Genomic DNA, 19,225 nt, shown 5'->3' on the forward strand with positions numbered 1-19,225 from the left:
TTGTGGAGCACCAGTGTTCAGAATAATTTTGGTGGAGATGTTGCTGCCTATCCTTACTGACTGCATTGTTGGTTAGGAAGTTGAAGATTCATTTGCAGAGGGAAATGATGTCTCCCAGGTCTCATGTTCAATGAATTTGCTTGGAATTCTAGTACTGAAGGTGGAGGTGGAACGTTTACTGTTCATGTCAAGTCACTTTTATCGTCATTTCGACCATAATTGCTGGTACAGTGCATAGTAAAAATGAGACAATGTTTTTCAGGACCATGGTGTTACATGACACAGTACAAAAAAACTAGACTGAACTACATAATAAAAAAACAACACAGAACTCCAGAGATGAGGTTAGGACCAGGAAGATGACATCTGCTGTACACCTGTTTTGACATTGGGTGAATTGCAATGTGTCGAGGTTGTCTACTAGCCTGGAATTTATGCATGCCATGACCACCCTCTCGAAGCACTTCATTAGGGTGGAAAGCAAGTGGCACTGGTTGGTGGTTGTTAAGGCACGTTACCTTTTTTCTGAGGTACAAGTTTGATAGTGGTCTTAAAGAAGGTGGGAACACAAATTGAACACCTCACAGGGAGAAGTTAGAAATGTATGCAAATACCCCCACCAGCTGATTTGCACAGAATCTAGGACACAGCGAAGGACACTTACTGTGTGCGTACTCTTCAGAGACTGACCTTGCACCCACAGTGGTGACTGCGCATTCGGGTGTATTGTTGGGGTGGGTGAGCACACATTTCCCTTCTGTTCCGAGATGTGCAAAGAATGTGTTAAGCTCAGCGAGAAGGAAGGTTGGCAGTGCTGCCTGGCTCAGTTTTATAGCCTGTTATAACATGGTAAGACACCTGGGACCTGATTTTGGACTGGTACTGTCTCTTGATTTCAGATTGGGTTATGGAGGATGTATCTCAGTCTCTTGCAAAGGTCAGGATTTCTTCAATCCTGCAGATCTGGACTTCAGTTGGGAGTGGAACTTCCTGTTCATCCACGATTACCAGTTTGGGAATATCCAGTTTGTCCTCTTTGGTAGACAGAGTCCTCAACACAACTTGCTATTAAAGTCCATGTTGGCAGTGACATACTCGCCTAAGCTGGCAGCTGAGTCTTTGAACACAAATCAGTGTACCAGCTCAAAGCAATCATGTAGAAGCTCATCTGCATCCTTAGGTTTCAGCTTCTTTTTGTATGCAGAGAGTAGGAGTATAGTCTGGTAGTCTGATTTACCAAAATGAAGGGGGCGGCTGGGAAGTCATCTTTGGTTAATATAGCATTGGTTGAAAAGCCACAAGGTAAAATTCTTCAAATTCACTGGAAGGTTGAGTAAGCCAACATTTTTTTTTGAAGTTTTTTAAAAACTCCAATCCTGCCACACTGGACACTCACCAATAATTTTACTATTAGATGCCATAGCATTTGTCATGTACCTGACCCTGACACACCTAGAAAAGGACACTTGTATCAGAATACTGTTTCTGTATTTCAGTTCGACATTCAACGTTATTGTCTCATAGACCTTGGCAAACAAACTCCTACTCTTCGGTCTAAATGCACCACTGTGGAGTTGGTTGTTGGAATTCCTACGGACCTCAGATGGTCAGAATGCACAACCACTCCTCCCTCCCCAACACTCTTGACACAGGCGTCCCCCCAGGGCTGTGTGCTGAGCCCATTGCTGCATACTGTGCTCACCACGGACTGCACGGCCATTAACACTCGAGTAATCACATTGTCAAGTTCACTGATGGCACAACAGTAATGGGGCTCATCAACAATGAGATGACCTACAGAGAAGAGGTGGAAGAGCTCAAGACCTGGCATGAGACAAATAACCTCTTCAATTTCATCAAGAAAAAGAAGATGGTTATTAACTTAAGAAGTACCCTCACCGCTCACAACTTTCTTTACATTGGCGGCATAGGAGTTTCAAACTCCTGGGAGGGCACATCTTGCACGTCCTCCCACGGTCCCAGAACACATCCTATACAATCAGGTATACTTTTTGAGGATGCTGAAGAGCGCTGGACTAGGCACATCTATAACCAAATTATAAGCCCAAGCTACCATTTATTGCAATGCTTCATACTCGCGTCCATCTACAGATGCACTTTAGAGAACATTTTAACATGCTGTACCACTGCGTGGTACAGAAACTGTACTATGGCACACAGAAAGGCTAGTCAAAACGGATCAACATGTCACCGGCCCAGGTGCCAGAAGAGGGCCAGTAACATAATGAAAAGTCCCACCAGACTCAAAAACTTGCTTTTCCCAAGCAGTAAGGCTAATCAACACTTCCACCCACTAACCCACCCCTCCACACTCTCCACCGCCACTACTTTATCATTTCTTGTCAGTCACCTTGTGTATCGATATGTTCAGTGTCACTTAATTGGACATACAATCAATGTATGTACTGTATATAAGATGCCTAATATATGTATTAGTTTTCTTTTAAGTCATTATGTTCCTTGTGTTTTTGTGCTGCATCAGATGTGAAGGAACAATTACTTTTTTCCTTTAAACTTGCTTAATGTCATTTCCAGTACACAATCTTGAATTCTCTCCCGTTACTCAGTTGGTTACATTGGCATTGCATCACATCATTTGCATGCCAGAAGTGGAGATATTGTCAAAGGAAGAGATTATCAGGCTGCATGCAATTAAGCTAAAATGCTCCTTAGAATCTGACGTATGGCTGCTCAAGTTGGGGAATAAACACTTAGAATGGTGTACGGAAACTTTTGTGGAAGTGGCAGAAGGAGCAGGCTACCCAATCAACCTTCCCCTCAGCCTCCACCCACTCAGTTGGAGAGTGGATTCATTGCAGTTTTAGCATGAAATTTGAAATGCTGGCCATAACTGAGAAAATATTTTCCTGAAAGTTTTAATTGTTTCAAGTGCATTTAACTTGTTGCAGAAGTGCCAAAGTTATTTCCAAAATAAGGTCCATTTTTTTGTGAGCTTTCTGGGTGTCCTGATATGAGTGAAACACAAAAGAGTAGAAAAATTTCATTTAAGTGTCTAATGAGAACTCTAGCAAAACAACCAGTTCACACTCAACCAGAATATAATAACCGAATTGGTTTCAAGTAATGGCGTAATCATCGTGCAACTGTTGGGCTGGCTGGAACATAGTACGTGTAATGTAAAAACATGTTTACCAGATTTTCTGTCTGCTCATTTGAACAACAATTAATCATTCACCTTTCCAAATAGTTACAGTAATCGTGTGTCTAGGTAAGAGTATATTGGCAAGCAATTCTGTTGTGAGTGAAGCATAATCCTCTCCATTTGATAGTGAGATGGAATTTCCAGGAGAAGCTAAACACAGGGGCCCTGAAAGATTTTTTTTTGATGCCTTGTACAGTATGTTTATTCCTGAAGTACCCAGAGGTTCCCTTCAGCCATTTGAAAGTACCAATTTTAACATAATTTGAGCATCTGCATTGACCGTTTTCACACATTTAGGCCAGTAAGTGAATATTGGTGCATACCATCCTAGGTAATTATCTGTTGGGAGAGCAGGTACAATCCAACAAAAATACCTGAAATAGAAAGATAACAGAAGACAGTAGGCACTTTCAGTGGATCCAGCAGTATCTGTAGTAAGATGAACGATTAAACTTTTGTGTCACAAATCCCGTGACTAGTTGAAAAGGACCAGCAGAAATGGAACACACCTGGAGTCTGGTTTACTATAAATTAAGACTATATTTATTACTACTACGACTTAATATCTTTAAAACCTGATAATACGATACAGGTTATAAACTATTATATACAAACGCCATTTCCAGAAAAGTTGGGATATTTTCCAAAATGCAATAAAAACAAAAATCTGTGATGTTAATTCACGTGAACCCTTATTTAACTGACAAAAGTACAAGGAAAAGATTTTAAATAGTTTTACTGACCAATTTAATTGTATTTTGTAAATATAGACTAATTTAGAATTTGATGGCTGCAACACAACAAAAGTTGGGACAGAGTTAAAATAAGATTGAAAAGTGCACAGAATATTCAAATAACACCGGTTTGGAAGACTCCGCATTAAGCAGGCTCATTGGTAGCAGGTGAGGTATCGTGACTGGGTATAAAAGTAGCGTCCATCAAAGGCTGAGTCTTGGCAAGCAAGAATGGGTTGTGGCTCACCCCTTTGTGCCAAAATTCATGAGAGAATTGTTAGTCAGTTCAAAAAGAACATTTCCCAACGCAAGATTGCAGAGAATTTAGGTCTTTCAACATCTACAGTACATAATATTGTGAAAAGATTCAGAGAATTCAGAAGCATCTCAGTGCGTAAAGGGCAAGGTCGGAAACCACTGTTGAATGCGCATGATCTTTGAGCCCTCAGGTGGCACTGTCTAAGAAACCGTCATGCTACTATGACAATTATAGCCACCTGGGCTCGGGAGTACTTCGGAAAACCATTGTCACTTAACACAGTCTGTCGCTGCATCCAGAAATGCAACTTGAAACTGTATTACGCAAGGAGATAGCCATACATCAACGCTATGCAGAAACACTGACAAGTTCTCTGGGCCCGAGCTCATCTCAGATGGACCGAAAGTCTGTGGAACCATGTGCTGTGGTCAGATGAGTCCACATTTCAGCTAGTTTTTGAAAAAAATGGGCGTCGGGTTCTCCGTGCCAAAGATGAAAACAGCTATCCTGATTGTTATCAGCAAAAGGTGCGAAAGCCACCATCTGTGATGGTATGGGGGTGCATCAGTGCCCACAGCATGGGTGAGTTGCATGTATGTGAAGGTACCATTGACTCTGAGGCATATATTAGGATTTTAAAGAGACATATGTTACCATCAAGGCGATGTCTCTTCCCGGGGTGTCTATGCTTATTTCAGCAGGACAATGCCAGACCACATTCTGCATGGGCTACAACAGTGTGGCTTTGTAGACACAGAGTGCGTGTGCTTGACTGGCCTGCTGCCAGTCCAGATCTATCTCCTATTGAAAATGTATGGCACATCATGAAGAGGAGAATCAGTCAACGGAGACCACGGACTGTTGAGCAGCTGAAGTCTTATATCAAGCAAGAATGGACAAAATTTCCAATTGCAAATCTACTACAATTAGTATCCTCAGTTCCAAAACGATTAAAAGGTGTTATTAAAAGGAAAGCTGATGTAACACAATGGTAAACATGCCTCTGTCCCAACTTTTGTTGAGTGTGTTGCAGCCATCAAATTCTAAATTTGTCTATATTTACAAAATACAATTAAGTTGGTCAGTAAAACCATTGAAAATCTTTTCTTTGTACTTTTGTCAGTTAAATAAGGGTTCGTGTGAATTAACATATCACAGATTTTTGTTTTTATTGCATTTTTGAAAATATCTCAACTTTTCTGGAAATGGGGTTTGTATATACTTCTCCGTAAATGTGTGTGTGTGTGGATACAAAGTCCCAGAGGTAGATATCAGTCTTACGGTGTCAGGTAAGTTTAAGCAGTTCAGTTCACTTTGTGTTGCGTCGAGTTGAATTGATGGAGAGAGAGAGAGAGAGAGTTAATTGAGTTGATGTTTACGTTGGCAGCTTCAGTTATTCTTGCTTCTGAAGTCTTTAGAGTCACTTCTTGTGAACCCCACACAGACACAGATGGACAGAGCTCCTTCTAGGGAACGGTCTACTAACCCAGGGCACGGGTTATTGGAGTATAAAAGTTGCATTGTTTGCTGTGTAACCAAAACTATGTAGTCATCTTTGAACTTGCTATTTGCTATGCATGTATCCAATTTAGTAGGAGAATGAAATCTTAAGAATGTAGAAGACAATGGTGTGGTAATGAGAGGTAGCTAAGAGATGTAGATCAGAACATGATTAAGTCAATTTGTAGAAACAATAGTGGCAGATGTACTTGTGATACGCAACTATAGACCGATTGGATATGCTAATACAACTAAACCAGGAGATTGCTATAAAAAATGCTATGTACAAGGATCGGTGGGCAATCAGCGACTAGCTCAATGACTGTCTCAGCTTTGATTTGCAAATTAAAGTTTAATACTTCTTGAAGAATCTTCTGCGTCTCCTGGTCCTGGAGAAACCACGAAAAAATTGGCAACCGCGGCAGGACCGGAAAGAGACCCGCGGAAAGGAAACGACAGATTGGGGATGCTTCCCAGTCCTCTAGGGACCTCCACAAGGCTAACAGAATTAAGGGTGCACCCAAACAAAAGGTAAGCACTTTTTGCGACAATTTGGACTAAGAATTCTGTTGGTTTTGGGGAGGTCTTGGAGTCCCAGAAGTGTGGAACCACTGCTGAAGGGTCTCTCCGGTCCAAAGAATCTGGCAGAACTGGGAGTTAACAGGAGGCTCAGAAGATTGATCAAGAGCACTGCAGTGAGGGTAAGTACAAATAAGTTAATAAGAAGTTAAGTGAAGAAAAATTCCACGTGGTGTTGGTAAGTCCCTGTGGATACCGCTTCATATGAACGGTGTGAAGGTCTGAATGGGCAGGGAAAGGGAAAATAGAGAAAATCCTCGTGGATACTGCCTTAAGAGATAAGGGTCTGAATAGACGAGGTGCAAAGAGAAAGTTCTGTGGATACCGCTCTGAATAGAGGTCCGTACGGGCAGAACAGAATAGGAAACAAGGACAGTCCAATATATAGTTTAAAGCGCTGGTAGGTAGACGATAGACTAGGCATAGAATTAGAGTAAATAATATTATCCAGTAAACGAACTGTGAATCTCTGAAATACCTTAAAAAGAGAGAACAACATGACAGGTAAATGAACGGCAGTAGAGATTCTGAGATAAAAAATCCCGGTAAATAAATATGAGATCACAAAAACTTCAGAAAAATGGGAAAAGAGAACCAAGAAACTTGGTCACAAAATTGCCAAGAGAAGGAACGTTTGATGTAAGCTTGTGCGAAGAAATGGAGGCACTAATTAAAAATCACAAACCAAAAGATAAATCTAAGAAAAGAGGGCAAAAAAGAGAACGAGAAATGGAAGTGCTAAAGCTCTTCAGAACGGAGGAAGAAAGGCTGAGTAGTACAGGTAGAATATTGATTACAAGTGAGGAAGACACTAAGGTGCTGGAGAAACAGCCTGTTAGAGAGAGAGGAAGGTACGGTGAGAAACTGGCTTTGGCTCCGTATCTGGATGTGAAAGAAACAGAAAGGCCCCCTCCCTATAATGAGGAAGGAACCCCTAAGCAGTGCCCCCTGCTGATGGGTGCAGTAAACATGCAGGGAGAAGTACTAGTTTGGGATAATGAGGAAAAAAGACAATATGAGAAGGAAAAAGCGGCGATATGGAAGGAGATACAGGCAGAAAGGATAAAGGTGGAACAGGCAAAGAGAGAAACGAAAGAAGAGATTGAAGGGATGAAATACTTGAGAGAGGAAAAGAAGTATGAGGAGTATCGGTTATATCATAGAAATGAACAGAATAGAAAAGAAAATGGCTCATCAGGGCAGGAAGAGATGAGGCATTCAAGAGGAAGTGGAAAAAAGATAGGAGATGAGAGTCTTGGAGAAACACAAGAGAGAAGGGAATCAAGCATGAGTAAGGATCATGAGGAGTCCCTGCCACAGGTGTACAGACACGGACAGGAAGGAAGAGAAGGTGACTCATTGGAGGAGCACGAGTTAAGTGGAGAGAGAGAGAGGATGCCAGAATTTGTGGGAAAGAGGTAGGAGGCAGAAGCCTAGAAGAGCAGAAGGAGGCGGTGGGGAAGTGACTTGCGGAAGTAGAGAGAGAGCTGGATAAGTTACTGAGAGGGGATTGCCAGAGGAGATGTGGAAAATACTCCAGGGGCCAACCAAGTATTGAATCAAGACAGAAAGGAAGGACTCCACAGGGAGTCCGAGGGAAGAAGAGGACCCCAGAGAAATTTGTGTGGAAGGCAGTAAAGACATACCCTGAGACAGATGGGGAGTCAGGCAAGGAGGAGAGCCAGGGCAGGTGGGAAGGAGGAGGAAGAATGATGCCTTTGTTAGTTAAAGGATCAGGACAAGTGCAATACATCCCTTGGGGATCCCAGGACCTAGAAGGGCTGAAAAACACTCTGCCCAATCTACATGAAGGAGCAGGGAAATGGATTGGAGCCTTTGAAGAAGAAATGGCGGGACGATCATTGGCTATGGGAGATTTGAAGGCACGATTGATAAAGTTGATGGGAACCAACAAAAATTTAACGAACTAATGGAAATGGCTGGCATAGTAAACTCGAACGACCAGAGAACTGATGGAGACAGGTTTGACAAAGTGAGGCAGAGGGTATGGCAGGCCCTCAGGAAGCTTTATCCACCCAAAGTGGACCCCAAAGCCTTAAAGGGGGAACCACTGGGAGCCACTGAAAACCCAGCAGCCTATGTAGAAAACCAGTTGAAAAGGTGGAGACTAGAAAGAGGTGGAAAATAGCTTATTTATCACCACACTGTTCCAACATAGCATTTTGGATGCAATCCCTCCGCAAGTAAAATCGAAACTGGAGGAAGTGGTTGTCTGACGTCAATGTCCCCAGAAGAATTTAGAGACCACGTAGTCCATGCGGTTGAGAAATACTGGAAAGACAAACTAAGGTTGGCTGAGCAGCAGGAAGAGGTGCAAAGAAAGTTAATACAAATGCAGCTCGAAGAACTCAAAAAGAAGGAAAAAGAGAAAAGCAAAAAGATGCTGCCAACAACCACCGGTCCGAGTACAGCCATTGAACTGGATGAAGCACCGCTATATGGAGGAACCGATCATACTGTAAGACAAGGGCCAGAAAACCCCATGCCAATAATCAATGTCTTTGGAGGAGCATTCCCACAAATGCCCTATCAGGAACAGACTAAATTCAAACAGCCCAGACAGGACTGGAAGTCCCAAGGAGGGGGACAGAGGAGCTATGGGCAGAGGGGACCAGTGAGGAAACGGGGAAAGAGAGGTAGAGAGATTGTGCTGGGGATGTATCAGCCAGGTCACATGAGAAGAGATTGTCCGTTTACACCATGGCCTGTCACACACCAGCAGGAACCGATAAGAAGGGAACTAAAGTTTAGCCAAGGACCAGCCCCCACAGGCCCAAGCGGACCTGTGAACTCCTATGCGAGGTATTAGGGGTGCCCCGAGAACTCGAGTGGGAAGGGACATTACCCAATGATAACAAGGGAGGCAGACGAGGAACCCATTGTTCAGGTTATGTTAGAAGGGCAACTGACACCAATGATGATAGATACTGGAGCCTCGTACACTTGTGTACAGCCACAGTATGCCCTTCACCTTCCCATGTCAGGAAAGTTTATTAAGACGGTAGGGTTCTCGGGGAATTCACAGTTGACACAGTGCACGGCAGTTGAGAATGGGAAATAAAGGAATTGTTTTGCCGGTGCTAGTGTTTAAAGGAACTATGATTAATTTGTTAGGCAGAGATGCCTTATTGAAACTGGAATTAAAATTAGAATGCACCAGAAATGAGCTGAGTGTGGAAAGAGCAGGGGCTCAATTGATAGTGCGAGAAGACAAGAAGGCTAATGTCTTTTGGACAGGAGACATCGCAGATCAGATTCAGGAAACCTGGGAAAAATGGAAAAAGGGCGTGCAGGCTATATTACCCAGGGCTGTAATGTCCAAATCTGAGCTACATTGTACAGTGATTTTTGACGAGACTCAGAACAGGGAGTTGAGGAGAGATGGCACCTGGAGGCATGTACCCAACAGCACCTGGAAGGGGAGGCTGTGATAATTGGAAAGCAAGGGACAGCTTTACAAGTTAAGTGGAACACCATTTTAGAAAAATGGGTACAGGATACCGGAGGCTGCGCCCCACGTAATGTTGTTGGTAAACAGGGGATTTCAGTCTAAAGACTTAGGACCCTTAGTTAAGAGTGCTGAAACCGTAACAGTGTGGAGGAAAATCAAGCCAGAGGTGTGGATATCAGAAGACAACAATTGCATTAAAATAATGGTAAGTGTAGATATGGTAGGGACAGTGAGAGAGGTCGAAATAACTTCCCAACCACACATGCTATTGCTGGGAAAGGAAAGAGGCCAGCAGAAAGATAGGTTAGATGAGTTGCCATCTGTTCTGTGGTCACAGCATACACGGACGTAGGGAAAATAAAAACAGCTAGTCCGGTGGAAATAAGGCTGAAAAGGGGAGCAATTCCACCCAGGAGACCATAATACCCTCTTAAGAGCAGAAGAGGGAATAGCATCGACAGTGCAGGGGTTGCTTGAAATAGGAGTGCTTAAGAAAACAAACAGTCCATGTAATACCCTGTTGCTGCTGGTCTTAAAAGCAGATAAATCTAAGTGGAGATTGGTGCATGATTTGCAAGCGGTAAATGATGTGGTAGAGGACTGGCCAGCGGTAGTTCCCAACCCACACACGCTTTTGACTAATGTTCCACCAGAAGCAAGTTACTTTTCAGTGATTGATTTGTGTTCGGCTTTCTTCAGCATTCCTCTAGCTGACCAGTGTCAGTATCTGTTTGCATTTACTTACAGAGGTGCTCAGTATACCAGAATGCCGCAAGGATTTAAACATTAACCACGTTTTTAATCAGGTGTTGAAGGCAGACCTAGAGGGCATACCATTGGAAAGTGCATTGTTACAGTATGTGGATGACCTGTTGATTTGCTTCCACAGTAAGAAACAGTGTGAGCAGGACACTATAACTCTGTTAGAGAAGCTGGCGCACGGAGGACATAAAGTATCTAAAAAGAAACTGCAATTTTGCACGCAGCAAGTGGAATACTTAGGCAGGGTAATATCCAAGGGTATGAAGGCGATAGCACCAGATCAGATTGAGGCAATAACTAAGGCCCCAAAACCCCAGACTGTAGGGCAGATGATGATGTTTTTGGGAATGGCAGGGTACAGCTCAGATTGGATAGGAGAATATGCTGAGATTGTGGCACCTTGGAGAAAGATAATGAAAGAAGCAGGACATACAAATTTGAAGAACGGCTTACAGTGGAAGGGAGAGGCGGAGATAGCTTTCAATACTATTAAGCAGGAATTGCAGTCAGCACCAGCATTAGCTTTGCCTGATTACGAGAAGGTTTTTTATTTGTATGTATCCAACCGACAGGAGGGTTATGTCACAGCGGTTCTAACACAAGAGACAGGCACAGGAAAAGCAAAGCAGCCGATTGCATACTACAGTACAAGACTAGATGAGGTGGCTCAGGGGTATCCACCCTGTTATCAGGGATTGGCGGCGCTGTACTATGCATATGAAAAGGCATCATCTGTAACCCTGGGCTATCCTGTGACTCACTACACACAACACAAAGTAGCAGAATTGCTGGAAAGAGGGAAATTTGTGCTGATGCTGTCGTGGTTTCTCGTGTCCCACAAACGACCAGGAGACGCAGAAGATTCTTCAAGAAGGGTTAAACTTTAATTTGCAAATCAAAGCTGAGATAGTCATTGAGCTAGTCGCTGATTGCCGACTGATCCTTGGACATAGCATGTTTTATAGCAATCTCCTGGTTTAGTTGTATTAGCATATGCATATGCATATAGTTGCTATATAGGTCTATAGTTGTGCACCACACATACATCCGCCACTATAATTATGTTCTAATCTACATCTCTTAGCTACCTCTCATTAACCCACCATTGTCTTCTACATTCTCTTAGCTACCTCTCATTAACATACCATTGTCTACTACATTCTTAAGATTTCTTTCTCCTACTAAATTGGGTACATGCATATCAAGTAGCAAGTTTCAAAGCTGACTACATAGTTTTGGTTACACAGCAAGCAATCTCAACTTTTATACTCCAATAACGCCAGCCAGGATAGCAGCGTATCAGATGCTATTGACATTTCCAGACATAACTATACAGAGATGCACTACCAGTAATATAGACGATTTTGTCCCTTTGGGCTATGAAGGAGAACCCCATGATTGTGTAGGGAAGATGATGGCATTTGCCAAATTGAGTGCAGATTTACGGTCAGAACCACTAGAGGATGCAGATAAAAAGGTTCTGTTCGTAGATGGCTCTTGTTATAGGGATTATGATGGAAATCTTGCAGGGTTCTCAGTAGTGCAGCAGGATCAGTCGAACTATAAGATTATTAGGATGGAGTCCTGTCCCCAACCGCGTTCCGCCCAACTAGTGGAAATCAAAGCCCTGACATCTGCGTGTGAAATGATGGAAGGTGAGAAAGTAGACATCTATACTGATTCGGCATATGCTCATGGAGTATGTCATTTGTTCGGGGCAGTGTGGAAACAGAGAGGTTTTAAAAAAAGTAGTGGAGATCCCATACCACATTGTCAGTGAATTCCAGACTTAATAAAAGCCATGATGAAACTTAAAGCATTGGCTGCAGTAAAATGCCAGGCCCATAAAAAGGGAAATGATGTAATAACAAAGGGAAATCAAGCTGCGGACGGGGCAGCCAGAAAAGCGTCTGGATGTACATCAGCTGTCATTGCCCCCCAGGTAAGCCTAACTCCAGAATCAGTGGTAGAGGACCTAATATGAAATACAAGGTAAGGCAACTTTGGCAGAATAGACAATGTGGAGACGAAGGGGGACCAAGCAGAATCTGGAAGGCTTGTGGAGCATGGCAGACGGTTTGTTGGTAGTGCCCACCCCTCTACTGACGATTCTGATTTCAGAAGCGCATGGGATTGACCATTGTGCAAGGGGGGAAGTGATAAAGAAAATAAAGGATGGTTTTTGGTCACCTTATTTACAGGCTTCAGTGGACTTTGTCTTGTCACAATGCGAGGTATGCGCACAGAATGCAGGGTTCGGACATCAGTTATTTGACTGGTTAGAAAGTAGACTCGGAGGATGGGGAGCATGGCTGACTAAAATGGCAATAACTGTCAGTATTGTATTTTTGAGCTGTGCGCTTGTGCTGTGCTGTTTTCTTCCTTGTCTCAAGTCTCTTGCAGTGTGTGCTACAACCAAACAATTTCCAATGCTCGTGGCAATTACTGAAGCAAGCTTAGTGGAGAAAGAAACACCGAAACTGTATCGTTACAGCCTACAACACCTGCAGGATGAACAAGAGCAGAACGACAGCGTGGGAGTAGATTGTAAGGGCTTCTGAGTTTTTTTTCCCTGTCTCAGGTACAAAAGGACAGGTTTTTGGCTCAGCGGCCAAGGGTAACAGGGAGAGAATACTTTGAGGTTTTGGCGCAGAAAATTATAGTTTAACCCGAGATTTGGGAATAAGTGCTTGAGTTTATTGGGGCTTTTGTGCGCGGACTCTTAGTCTTCTTTCTCTGTGTGAGCCCCTATGGGTCTCAAAGGGAGGATATATTGGAGTATAAAAGTTGCGTTGTTTGCTGTGTAACCAAAACTATGTAGTCAGCTTTGAACTTGCTATTTGCTATGCATGTATCCAATTTAGTAGGATATTGACATTTAGAATGAAATCTTAAGAATGTAGAAGACAATGGTGTGTTAATGAGAGGTAGCTAAGAGATGTAGATTAGAACATGATTAAGTCAATGGGTAGAAACAATAGTGGCAGATGTACTTGTGATACGCAACTATAGACCGATTGGATATGCTAATGCAACTAAACCAGGGAGATTGCTATAATAAATGCTATGTACAAGGATCGGTGGGCAATCAGCAACTAGCTCAATTACTGTCTCAGCTTTGATTTGCAAATTAAAGTTTAATACTTCTTGAAGAATCTTCTGCATCTCCTGGTCGTTTGTGGGGTACGAGAAACCATGACAGGGTTCACCACCAGCAAGCTCTTACCCGCACTGGTAATCACGGGTTGAAGTTAATCGGTCGGTGGCCTTCACCCTAGTGGTGGTCTTAAACTCCACCAGTGGTTTCTCGGGTAGCTTCCGCTCTTCTCCCGTGTCGTGTCTCCTCTGCCGTTAACAGACCAAAAACCTCAACTTTTTATAATCCGTTCATAATTCCAACCGTTCGTTAGCTCAACCGCTCTGAGCTATTACCATGGTGACTTCCGAGCTCGTGTCTCAGCTGGCGCCGTTCGTTCTCTCTCGCGCTCTCTCTCTCTCTCCCCTTCTCTCTCTTTCCCTTGTTCTTTACAGAACTGCTCAAACTTGTCAGATTGCATGCAGATCATGAGTAAACAGACCTCTTCAAGATCACTCAAATTCTCAATTGGATTGAGGCCACTCCAGGATTAACTTGCATATTTTTAAGCCATTCTTGTATAGTTTTGGCTATATGATTGGGGTCATTGTCTTGCTGGAAACAAGTCTTCTCCCAAGTCACATTCCTCTTAGAGACTGCATCAGGTTTTCCTCTAGGAATTCTCAGTATTTTGCTGCATTCATTTTACCCTGTACCTTCTCGAGCCTTCTAGGACCCGCTGCAGTGAAGCATCTGGCAGCATGATGCAACCACCACCATGCTTCACGGTACGGATGGTGTGTTTTTGATAATGTGCCAAATTATAGTTTATGCCAAATATAGCGTTTAGTCTAATGGCCAAAAAGCTCAGTTTTGGTTTCTCCAGACCATAGAACCTTGCAGCTGACTTCAGAGTCTCTTACATGCCTTCTGGCCATCTCTAGCCGAGACTTCATGTGGATTTTTTTCAACAATAACTTTCTCTTTGCCACTCTCCTATAAAGGAGATCTTGTGTCATGCAACCTGCAGGGCTGATCAATGACTTAGCAAAGATTTTTGGCAACAGAAGCCAAGCAGACTCGATCATACTCGACTTCAGCAAGGCATTTGACACTGTCCCCCACCAGAGATTGCTACATAAGCTTGAACATGTGGGCATTAACAATAGCCTTCTACATTGATTAAACATGTTCCTTAACAGACAGCAACATGTGCTTCTCGAGGGGGCAAAGTCCCCTGAATCTCCACTATCATCCAGAGTGCCCCAGGGGACCGTGTTGGGATCCTTACTTTTTCTCATTTACATCAACGACTTGCCAAATATAGTCTGGTCCAAGGTCAGACTCTGCAGATGACTGCGTTTTGAGAGATAAAAAATGACCAAAATGCTCAGCTACTGCAAAACGATATTGATTCACTATGTCAATGGGAGTCTCAATGGCAAATTGTCCTTCAATTCATCTAAATGTTATGCTAAGCATGTCAGTCACAAAATTAAACCAATCAACACGACATATAACATGAAAGGAAAGATTCTTGAACCAGTCACCCACCACCCATTTCTTGGTGTTGAAATTAGCAAGGATCTTAACTGGGCATGCCACATCAATCAGATTACAGCCAACGCAAACAAAATTCTGGGTATCCTGCGAAGAAACCTCCACTCATGTAGTAAATCCTCAAGATCAAGGCATACAAGGCACTCGTCCGTCTAAAGCTTGAGTATCGCATGGCCATATGGGATTTCCATCAAGCTAACAATAAGAAGTCCATCAAAAAAATCCAACGCCGTGCTGCTCACTTTGTGCTAAACTATTACAGCAGGAAATCCAGTGTCACCAACATGCTCTCTAACCTTCATTGGGAACCACTTGAAAACCGACATACGGTTAATCTCCGTTTTTAAAGAAGTTCACAACATCACTCCATCAATCATATGAATTCGTCACAGGGGTCGGTTCAACTCGACAGCAAACTGGACTTTACATACTGGAAACCCCCTCATTCAACAAGATTTGCTCCCAGTACTCCCTCCACCCAAGATCAACAAGAGAGTGGAATCTTCTGCCGCCCGACCTGCGCAGTATTTCTGACATTAATATTTTTAAAGATAGACTCAATCAAATCAATTTAAGGGATCTAGTCACTTTACAATTTAACTCACACTGTTCACACTGACTGCATGCTATAACAGCTGTCCGGCAGTGCTTGCGCAGTGCCAAGCAGAAGCTGTGACTGGTGAAGCACCTGGGCAACAGTACGCGCAGTCTCTCCCACCTCAGCCACTGAAGCTTGTAACTCTTCCAGAGTTGACATAGGTCTTGATGGCCTCCCTCACTAATCCCCTTGCATGGTCACTCAGTTTTTGAGGACGGCTTCAGCTATGCCATACTCTTTCCGTGTCTTGATGATTGACTTGTCTGTACTCCAAGGGATATTCTTTTGTATCCATCTCCTGACTTGTGCTTTTCAATGATCTTTTCATGGAGTTGCTTGTCTTCATTGTATAGTTTTTGTCAGGATACTGACTCACCAGCAGTAGGACCTTCCAGATACAGATACACAATCAGTTGAAACACCTTGACTACACACAGGTCTCCAAAAACAGATGACCATTTAACTAATTATGTGACTTATAAAACCACTTGTCTGCTCCAGCGATGATTTGTTGTGTCATATTAAAGTGAGTGAATACTTATGCAATCAATTATTTTGTGTTTTATACTTGTAATTAATTTAGATCTCTTTGTAGAGATCTGTTTTCACTTTGACACAAAAAAGTCTTTTTCTGTTGATCAGTCTTTAAAAAAAAGCCAAATTAAATCCACTGCAATTCAATGTTGTAAAAACAATAAAATAAGGAAACTTCCAAGGAGGGTGAATACTTTTCATAAGCGCTCCAAATTGGGGACACCAAGACTTAAATCCTTGTGTAAGTTTTAATACTTGAGCTTTGTAGAATAAGGCTGTTTAGGTTACAACTTCAAGTTTGAATTCTTGATATTGAATTGGTATTTTAAGCTGCTGTCTCCCATAAATAAAGACTGAGAATGAAATAAAAGTGCTTTTTCCTCATTGCCAGTTTTGCTTAGTCTCAGAATGGTATGACACGTTTTTTCCTGTGGAACAAAGTTTCAATTTCTGTTTTCTTTCCACCTTAATTCAATTGCTGTGTGATTGTACTTAGATTACCATATTTCTTTTTGTCAGGATCAAAGCATTTCACAATCAAGTCTGATACCACGAGCATATGTTGTGAAATTTCTCTTGCGGCAGCAGTACAGTGCAATCTGCCATAATAAAAAATACTACAAATTACAATAAGTCTCCTCAGACTCCTAATGAAATATAGATGCTGCCAGGCCTCCTTTGTAATTACATCAATATGTTGGATCCGGGATAGATCTTCAAAGATGTTGACATCCAGGAACTTGAAACTGCTCACCCTTTCCGTTGCTGATCCTTGACTTCCCCTTCCTGAAGTTTGCAAATCAGTTCCTTGGTATTACTGATGTTGAGTGAAAAGTTTTTGCGACACCATTCAACCAGCTAAATAGTAAGTTATTGAATGACTAAAGATACCAGGCTGCCACAGACATGCCACAATTGCTGGTTGTTGTCACTGCTTTAATGTGCTCAGCTCCAACAAGAGTTGCTATCAGTTTGTCATGGGAACTTGTCCTGAAAGTGAGAATTGGCTGTGAGGAGTGTTACTGCACATTAATGAGTTTTTGATGAAAGTCTTGAGCAATGTAAGTATCTGTTTTGTGTAATAGCCTGTTAGTATTCAAAACAACAGACTGTAAAGTCCAAAAGTCATTCATTTTGGTTTCCAGTTGAATTAAGTAAACTGTCATCATTATTTCACACTGCTGAGTCTGGCAATAAATCTTTACTTTGTTCTAAGCAGAACCATGGTTGCTGCTCAAAGGGAAAAGGAAGGATTTGGGAGAGATTCAGTAAAGAATATGGTGAGTGTTGGGTGAGGAATGGTGAAAAAGAAGAGGTCATTCTCAACTGAGAACTACCAATTTCACTTGTACTTTTGTGTCTTCTGTATTGTAATACATAGCAACATCACGATTAAGCTGAAAATCAACACAACTGCAGATGCTGGAAATGTGAAATAAAACCGAAAGTGCCAGAAACACTCAGCCGGTTTGTCAGCACCTGTGAAAGGTAAAATAGTCAGCGTTTCTTGTAGGCGACCATTTATCAGAACTGGAAAAGTGAGGAGAAACAAGTTTGCAATATTATGTTTGAACGAGATTGGGAGGAAGGAACAGGATAAAATGAATTGAAGATAACTTTTCTTAAACAGTGTTGGCATTCAGCTTGTCTCTATAATTGCGAGTTGTTTTAGTATTAAAGCAATCTAATACAAATACCAGTACACTTCAAGGATGTGTGCTTAGAAACTGCTCTCCTCTCTCCACACCCATGACTGTGTAGCTAGGCACAGCTCAAATGCCATCTATAAATTTGCTGATGACAGAACTATTGTTAGCAGAATTTCAGATGCTGATGAAAAGGGTATACAGGAGTGAGATATATCAGCTTGTGTGGTGTTGCAGCAACAGCCTTGCACTCAATGTTAGTAAGAACAAAGAACTGATTGTGGACTTCAGAAGAGGTAAACATAACTAATATACAGTTGCAAGAATACATTTGTGAACCCTTTGCACTTAGCTGGATTTCTGCATTAATTACTCATAAAATGTGGTCTGATCTCCTAAGTCACAATAATGGACACAATCTACCTAAACAAATAACACACAAACAATTGTCTTTATTATACACATTGATTAATAATCATTCACAGTCTAGGCTGGAAAAAGTATGTGAGCCCTTGTATTTAATAACTGGTCGAACCTCCCTTAGCAGCAATAACCTCCACCAAACATTTCCTGTTGCTGCTGATAAAACTTGCACAACAGCAAGGAGGAATTTTAGACTGCTCCTCCATACAAAACTGTTTAAGTTCATCAATGTTTCTGTGATACCTTACATGAACAGCTCTCTTCAGGTCATGCTACAGCATCTCAATTGAGTTAATGTCTGGGCTCTGACTTGACCATTCCAAAACACTAATGCTCTTCTTTTTAAACTATTCTGTTGTTGATTTACTCTTGTATTTTGGATCATTGTCTTTCTCCTTTAAAATATCTTGATACAATTTTGAATTTATTGTTCCTTCAACATTTGCAATCTGTCCAGCCCCTGAGGCAACAAAGCAGCCCTCCAAGCAATGATGCTCCTTCTGCCATGCTTACTGTTGGGATGAGGTTTTGGTGTTGGTGTACAGTGCCATTTTTCCTCCAAATATAGTGATGTGCATTTCTGCCAAGAAGTTCAACTTTTGTCTCATCTGTCTCATAGAATGTTGTCTCAGAAGTGTAGTGGAACATCCAGGTGGTCTTTTGTAACCTTGAGAGGTGCAGCAATGTGTCTTTTTGTTTTTGGAGAGCAGTGGTTTCCTCTGTGGTGTTCTTCCATGAATACCATTATTATTCAGTGTTTTTCTTACAGTGGACACATGAACAGAGACTTTAGCAAGTTCTTGAGATTTCTGCAGGTCTTTTGTTGTTACCCTTGGGCTCTTTTTTGCTATGTTGTGCTATTGGTGTGATCTTTGCAGGACACCCACTCCTAGGGAGA

At 42.2% G+C, this 19,225-nt stretch overlaps 1 protein-coding gene across 8 annotated transcripts in view; it reads left to right on the forward strand.

Annotated features, from left to right (window-relative positions):
- The window catches only part of LOC132383157 (transcription intermediary factor 1-beta-like), a 122,988-nt gene that overhangs the window by 22,390 nt on the left and 81,373 nt on the right, over window positions 1-19,225 (forward strand). For 3 of the 8 annotated variants that reach the window (XM_059954019.1, XM_059954021.1, XM_059954020.1), the window contains exon 1: window positions 11,716-13,037. The exons of 4 other annotated variants lie outside the window; for them this stretch is intronic. In XM_059954019.1, the coding sequence (XP_059810002.1) occupies window positions 12,509-13,037 (529 nt within the window). In that variant the 5' untranslated portion in view covers window positions 11,716-12,508. Of the gene's footprint in view, window positions 1-11,714; window positions 13,038-19,225 lie in introns of those variants that run through there. One more of the 8 variants, XM_059954022.1, reaches the window with a different exon arrangement.

The sequence above is a fragment of the Hypanus sabinus genome, chromosome 29 (genome assembly GCF_030144855.1).
Source record: "Hypanus sabinus isolate sHypSab1 chromosome 29, sHypSab1.hap1, whole genome shotgun sequence".
NCBI lineage: Eukaryota > Metazoa > Chordata > Chondrichthyes > Myliobatiformes > Dasyatidae > Hypanus > Hypanus sabinus.